Source organism: Orbicella franksi, chromosome 6, assembly GCF_964199315.1.
Source record: "Orbicella franksi chromosome 6, jaOrbFran1.1, whole genome shotgun sequence".
Classification (NCBI taxonomy): Eukaryota; Metazoa; Cnidaria; class Anthozoa; order Scleractinia; family Merulinidae; genus Orbicella; species Orbicella franksi.
The window spans coordinates 21,252,900-21,260,512 of NC_138150.1; the positions used below are offsets into that span (position 1 = coordinate 21,252,900).

Genomic DNA, 7,613 nt, shown 5'->3' on the forward strand with positions numbered 1-7,613 from the left:
TCAAACACGCAAGACGGTGTTTGACCATGCAAGTTTTTAAACACCTGGCCTGGGTTGTTCAAAGCCCGATTAAGTTAACCCAGGATAAGCGAGAATTTTGATTCCAGTTTTGTAACTCTTGGTGAGTTTTTCTGTTAGTATTGTTTGTCCTCGGTTTTGGCTTTGAATAGTCTTAACCTACACAAAACATAAGCAGTGCAAAACATTTTTATTTTAAGGAAATATTAATACTTTGATGACTTTTTACCCTGGGTTAGCGCACGCGTTCACCGCCTTTCAAAAAACCTGGCCCTAAAATCCCGTCAAAAATGCTCCGTTACGCGTCGTATTTTCACCTCTGTTCTCGGTGTTTGGAAATGTGGTCAAACACGGTCTTTCGTGTTTTATATTTTAGGCAAACTGTTGCTTGAAAAAATGGCATCGTGAAGAGAATCTCAATGTGACTGACCTTCTTACCACCATAAAAAGACTGCAAACAAAATACGAGCAACCAACCAGCAGGTAAGCTAATGGAAGGTTGTACGTGACACCAGCGTCTGATATTAACATGGAGGCAGGATACCCAGCATAAAACATAACAGTTCTGTTAATCCAGCCCTGAAATTCAACAAACACTATCACGTGTGTAGCAGCGTTTTAAGCATGCTTCTTGCCTTACAGTACAGTATAATTTAAAACGATAATAGTAATTAACATTGTTAACCGTACGTATCTATAGCAAAATTCTTGACTGAACCCCCCAAATTCAAATTCGATTCGGAAACAGAGAACGAAGAATCTCTTTCTACTTAATTAAAGGTATTCCATTACAATTTTATGTCGTTGGATACTTATGATTACTTGCGCTTTCATGACTTCCTACTACTGACTTCGCTCAAGAAAAGTATGTCGTACAATTCAGCGAGCAATCGAGTTCGTAATTTCAAATCGGCCTCGCGTTGCGCGCTCGTCCGATTTGGAAATTACACGCGCGATTACTTCCAGAATTGTACTCCACCCGTTACAATCCCTATTTCTAATCTTGCGCCCAAATTGTTACCTTCACCAAAACAGAAAGATCAGTGTAAGACACGGGGGGCGTCTTAGAACTCTACCTGAAAAATTCCTTGGTGAGACGTAACACGGTACGGTCTATGATTGGTTGTTCAAACTAGTTCGCGAAAACTAAAGTTTACAGATTTTCGTTAAATGTATTCTCAGTAGAAAAGAGATCAAATGCTAGACGTGAACATCGACCTCCTTTTAGAATTACACTCAACTGTTAAAATCTTATGTATTGAAATGATTGTACACTTCTTCAAACAAAATCATTTCTAACGGACAGAAAATTGTTCGGGTAGGCGCTCCTTACCTTCCCTGAAATGAAGTCTGCAGCCTGCTGTGTTAAAGTCATGAAACTTGTTTTATTCTGAGTGTGCAGCTCGTCATAATAGCAGGAGTTTGTGTTAGCACCAGAAGTGATGTTGTTCTCGATGATAACTGATGGTAGTGTAACCAGTCCAAACTCCAAAATAAAGGTCGTAATATTAAGGAAGAGCAGTGACTTAAGGAAAACAAAGAACGAGGAAACTCCAGTTCCAAAACGACCTGTAAAACAACGTGACACGTAATTAGGTTCTAACATTATGTGGGAAGCATTTTTGTACCTTATTTCGTCTGTATAGATACTTGTTTTCCCGGGGTGACACCCATATGACGAGGTCGGGGCGCTTATTGCCGTTTATACCAGGCTCGATTTCCGTCGGTCTCTCGAGTCCCATCTACTAGCGCGGGGTTCCATTCCTGAGCAGAGGCTGGTCATCGGACCTATTCCGTTTTAACTGGTATCTTTTAGAGGTCAAATAGAACTTAGGCTACGTCTAAATTGTTCTCCTTTAGGGGTTTAATTCAATTTCTCTGACGACCATCCCCGACCTTTCCATATCGGAATTCCCCCCTCCCCCGGCTGGTTTGATTAAAATAGAAATGAAATAGTATACCTAATGAAACTGCTTCAGTAATAATTACTTACTTAGACAGCGGTAGCGTGCCGCTGTGTGACTTTTAAAGGTGGGAATTATCAAAACTTCGAGCCATTTCTGTGTGTATTAGTGGTAAGTATGAAATGGGATGAACGTACATTTCTATCAAGACGCGGCGTTTACAGTTTCAGTTTTTCTTTTTATGGAACAGTTTGCCCTCTCAGGTACGTCTTTCAAGTGATGTAAATGATTTCATAAGTACACTGCAAGATTGTAGCTTTTTAAAACGTGTCTTATAGCTTCTCTGTCACGTTTTTAGCTATCTTATAGTTTTACTTTTTTCCTTTTTTGTAGGGCTTAGCAAATTATATATTATGTATTTATTTTCTAATTTATATATATCTATGAAGTTATTTTAAGATAGAATAACATTATTCTTAGCTAGAACAGAATAATATTATTAGTTGTAATTACTATAGTTATCATTTGTACTCGTTCGTATTTTGAACGAGTTCTTGGCTCCTCGACGAAACGTGTTAAAATAAATAATTGATTGATTGATTAATTGATTGATTGATTGATTGATTGATTGATTGATTGATTGATTGATTGATTGACTGATTGAGCAAGATAATTACGATCATTTTATTCAAGCGTGGATCTCACGAGATGGATCAGAGACAATTCCAAATAGAATATAAAAAGTCCACCAATTGTTAGATTGTTTCATACCTTCCACTCTCTTTAAATGCCCTTTCCACACCTCATAATCCCGACTCCAATGTGATATTGATGATTTAGTCAACTTCCACGACTTAAGACAGACAAGAAAAGGAATGGCAGGTTAAAGGAATTGAATGCAAGACGCCAGCTAAATCCATGCAACTTGAACAACGCGATTTATTTTTCTAGATTCCCATTGTTATTATTATTACCTTTTGGTAAGGTGGAAGTCCACCGTCAACTAAGCCACCCCTCCCTCTGCTCTGACAGAGAGACTAAACCCCACTTTCCAAGGCAAAAAAGGCAAAAGGCAAATTGTTTTTGATTCTGTTGAACTTTTGTCGAGTCATTCTAATTTTGTTTTCAGCTTATAAAATTTTAGTAAAGCACCTTTATTCACATGAAATTCAAACTTCTAACAGATTTTAATCCTTGATTAAAATTGGACCGATTTTTCAACTGAAATACTCCAACATCGCCCCTATCCTCCCCCCTCATCCCTGCCTATCTCTCTCCTTCCCTCCCCCCTCCCCCAACGCGGCCATTGTGGCAGGACCTGTCTATCTCGTTTAGGCCTCGTCAGCTATCAACGAGCCTGCGCTGGACGAGGAAAGCCTTCTTAAATCTTCGTCAGCGAAGTAAAGTTTTGACTGACTTATGTTAAATTAATTGGATCCAAATGACTCGGCCTAGAAAGATAGAAAACGACTCGTTTGTTATCCCCAAACACGAAAGTGAAGTGAAGTGTTCATAAGCAAACGAATTGAAAACTTATCTCCGGAAGACACAAGGACTTACTGGACAATTATCAATAAGAGCGCAACCAAGATGGCGTGGGTCTCGTGATTCCCTGTTAGTGCGGCAATGACACATCGGAGAAGCAAGCAGAGTTATACAGGAGACTGGGAGAGAATCAAATCACACAACAGACACGGCCGCTGAGAAACGCGATTTGCTCCAACCCAGACCCCTACCGTTTCTGATTACGTCGGCGCGTGAAACCGGCTAATATACTCTATGGGTCTGCGTAAGATTATTGACCGAGACCCTCGGTACTACACGCGTGGAATAAAGGAAGCTATTCACAAAAGACTTCACGTTACTAACATTAGTAACTGTTACTAACCATGGCAACTCGCATCTTCAACTCTTTCCATTTTGAGATGCGGTTCTTTTTCAATCCCCTGACGACTTTCTCTCTGTCTTTAATTGATTTCCTGAAATTAGAGAAATTCACACGAATCAGCCTGAATTAAATGGAAACAAAGTCAATTTTATCCTGGTCTCCGGTAAATATTTCTTTTATCGCACGTGCATGCAGCCCCAAGAAACTTTATTATTATTCCTCGGAATAGCCTTACACAATGAATGCCATTTCCGAATTACAGTAAACTGAGGCTTGAGAGCTATAATTTTTCTTTGATTTATTAAGATGATGACCACAGTCAAGTAGTGACAAAATCGTGGGATAACAAAATAATTCGTGTTTCAGATTGGTTCGTTTAGCAATTGCAGCGCTATACTGGGGGTGTCCAGTTACATCTGTTCAATTTGACAACCTTCTGTCTTGTTATAATTATTTTAGGTAATGGAATGAATGCAACTGCAATTAAGGATTTACAGTACGAGTGACAATTGAAAATTCATTCAAAGTTGCTCGAATCTTCGAATTCAGGCGAGTGAAATTTGAAAGAAAAATTAACTAGACAATTACTAAGAAAATTACGGAGGAAAATTGAGTCCGATAGCAACCAATAACAACGAAGTAACTGTCTCAATCACAGCATAGTAGCCAGAGTCGAGCATAATTCCGATCATAATAGCCCATTTTCGAAGATGACACAAATGAAGGCGGGAAATTGAACTCAATTTTGAGATCATAATATGTGCCAAGGTCTATTGCTGAAATGGACACCTACACGCCATTTGAACGAGACAAACAACTTCTGGTGTGGCATTGTATAGGAAGCCAATAGTCCTTGAATAACGCTAAAAGAACGGTCGGTTAGGACGGTCCGGGATGTTACTTTGAGTTCTGAGTGAACGGCACTTCACGGCAGGCCTAGCGCATGTGCAGTGAATTTGAAACACGCTGTTCTCCTTTTAAGTTAAAAGACTACGCTTGTTTGAACTGTGTATAATTTGATTAAAATGCTGGACCAAATTGCAGTCACGGAGAACCGTTTTAATTTATCTCTCTGGGCTTCCTCAGCACTGGCTATCTAGTAAAACGGAAACAGTGCGAGCGCGATCGAGTTAAAGGCCTTTTGCGGCACGGTTTGAATTTCCAGAAATTTCTAGTGGCGAATGGAGCAGTATATTCCAGAATTTCAGTAAAAGTAGACAACTTTAAGAGGTATGCCCAAATTTTCGAAAACTTTTTATCGGGAATTTCTGTCCAGTTCGATTTTCTTCAGGAATTTTTGGTTGAATCTTTCACGATACGAAAATTCACGCCCCGTCCAAATTACACCGGAGAAATTTGAAAATGGCGTTTTCACCCTGACTGACGCATCAAATGTTTTCCGTCCACACTGCGCCGGCCCAAGAAATTTGAAAACGCAACAATCACCGGTCATTGTGGATTCGTATTTAAAAAAAATAAATTGGGCGGGGGAAATCACTTGATTGTCGTGAAGTCATCGTTTTCGATAAGCTGCGTTTTCAAAGTGTTTTCCGTTCACACTAAAACGCAAAGCCGGCGTTTTCAAATTCCACCGGTTTGAATTGCGTCTTCAAAAAGCTCCGTTTTCGTGCCGGATTAGTGTGGACGGTTGGCCTAACCGTAGAAATTAAGCTGCGTTTCCGTGAATCCAGTTTTCCGAATTTCCGGAAACTTTCCTAAGAGATTTCTGTACCATTTACCCCCGTTTCGAGAGTTCGGAACTTTTGGTTGAAGTGTAACCGTCCTATAGTGTCACTTTAAACTTTATTTGCCATGTGAAAGGTAATCAAAATGACTGCGCGCCCTCCTTTGGGAATCAAGATTATTTATTCACACTTCTTTCTGCCATGATTACAATCGGTGCATAACAAAACAGATGAATTTGCCAGCCAAACCGTTTGTTTTTTGAACCGTTTTTTGTTTGAACTCATCGAAACTTTATCCTGTTGACAAATGTTGCTTGTAGTTCGTATAGTGTGATCGTCCGGGTGAGTGTAGTTCTGAAAAGAACTGTTGTTGGTGACTACTGATACTCCTGGGTTCTGATACTCCTGGGTTAAAACCATTTACTATGAAATGCTGCTTGTATAAATAGCAAATGCTACGCAAAGTTTTTCAATTGCTCGACATTAATTCAGTCTTTACAATCAGTTCATCAAACAACGAGGTGAAACAATAAACTATTACGCTGGTGCGTCAACGAACCTTATACCACGTACGAAACGCTATACGACAGGTGCAGAACCGAGTAAACAATTCTACCTTTCAAAACTTGATCATTGAACCTTAATCATGACATTACAGAAAATCAGCGGGTGATAAAATACTTTTCTTTCGAAAAAGTCCGAAAGAGTGTGCTCGTCAAACTCGTTTAAAGTGACATAATGAAGCCCGGCCATGCCAGCTGGCTAATATTTACAGATTTTATTCGCAATTGAACTGTGCGATGTGCTAAGCCGACTTATATCTTTATTTAGCTAATACAGTAAAAAAAAATAAGAAATAAAAATATAACTAAATAAATAAATAAATAAATAAAGATAAAGAGCTTTGTGACTAACTCATTAAGACAGTGACAGACTTGATCTTACCTCAATCGCCTCCTTTCTGACATTGGCCGCGTAACAATTTTTGGATCTGCCAATTCTTCTTCCACGTCTAAATCGTCGACAACATCAATCGCGGACAAGAGCTCGATGTCGTTTCTTATAGTAGCTCGTCTAGCAGAGTTTCTCCTGACTCCGACTCCATGTACAGACCTCTGTGAACTACGGTTGGGTAACCGCTGAGTCATGGCCAGGTTCTGTAGTGACAACTCAGTGTTGTCTTTCAGAGAACCTCTGGTTCCAGAGTTTCTTCTCCGTAGGTTAGACGCCGTGTTGTCGTGGACAGACGTCTGAGCAGTTTGGCCAGGAAGCTGCGAGGCCTCTGTCAGCTCTACATCGTGGTCTTTAGTGACAATACCATCTTCCAAATCTGCATCAGTGATTTCAAACATAGATAACTGTTAACAAACTGAAACTGCTCGCACCGTTAAGTAAGGGGGCAACAAGTTATTAAACGAAGAGCAATTGCCAGCTAAGGCAACGCAGGGAACAGCTAAGGAAGTGCATCTCGCACATATTTAAGCTTATCAAGCTTACGTAGCGTTGTAATTACACGGAGGACACATTCTGTAAACTTACCTACGAAAGGTGCAACGCGAGCGTTCATCTTCAGTAAGTGATGACAATACCAGTAGATGTTCAAACCAGTGTATGTTCAACTTGTGCCATCTAGTCCAACGAAGAAATATTGCGCACTTACAATTGTGGTCTTATAGCGGATAGTTAATAATTATGTAAACGCAGAGAGCATACAGCTATCGGAAGAGTATGAATTATTCATAGTTTCCAGTTTGTTTCCAGGAAACCATGATAGTAACTGGAAAATCAGGAATGGTTTCAGCAAGGAATAAAGGATCAAAAAATCAAGCCGTATGTTTATATTTGTCAAGTTTGTCGGAGGTTTAAATGGCGATTTACTGATTAAACTGTCCTTTACAGCCCAGCTGTTCTATCAAGATTGAAATGCATGTAGACGGGCCCTATTTTATCCAAAAGGGATGATAACATTTACATTTTGTTAAATGTTGGATTGGGGCACTTGTGCCTGAGATTTTGGTTGCAGTGATAAATCGCTTTGCTGTAGTCTTTTCTGAAAACGCACTTGAAAAAGACAAAATAAAAACGATTAAGCAAACCTGCCATTGTTTGTTCGCTCAT

General features: G+C 39.7%; 1 protein-coding gene across 1 annotated transcript; it reads right to left on the reverse strand.

Moving 5' to 3' along the window:
- Nucleotides 1–6,085: 6,085 nt before the first annotated feature.
- LOC145490512 (uncharacterized) lies at nt 6,086–7,062 on the reverse strand. The gene is made up of 2 exons (XM_081469620.1): nt 7,035–7,062; nt 6,086–6,825 (listed from the first exon to the last, which is right to left on the reverse strand). The coding sequence occupies exons 1-2, from the start codon at nt 7,060–7,062 to the stop codon at nt 6,437–6,439; spliced, it is 417 nt and encodes a 138-aa protein (XP_081325746.1). The 3' UTR covers nt 6,086–6,436.
- Nucleotides 7,063–7,613: the final 551 nt, after the last annotated feature.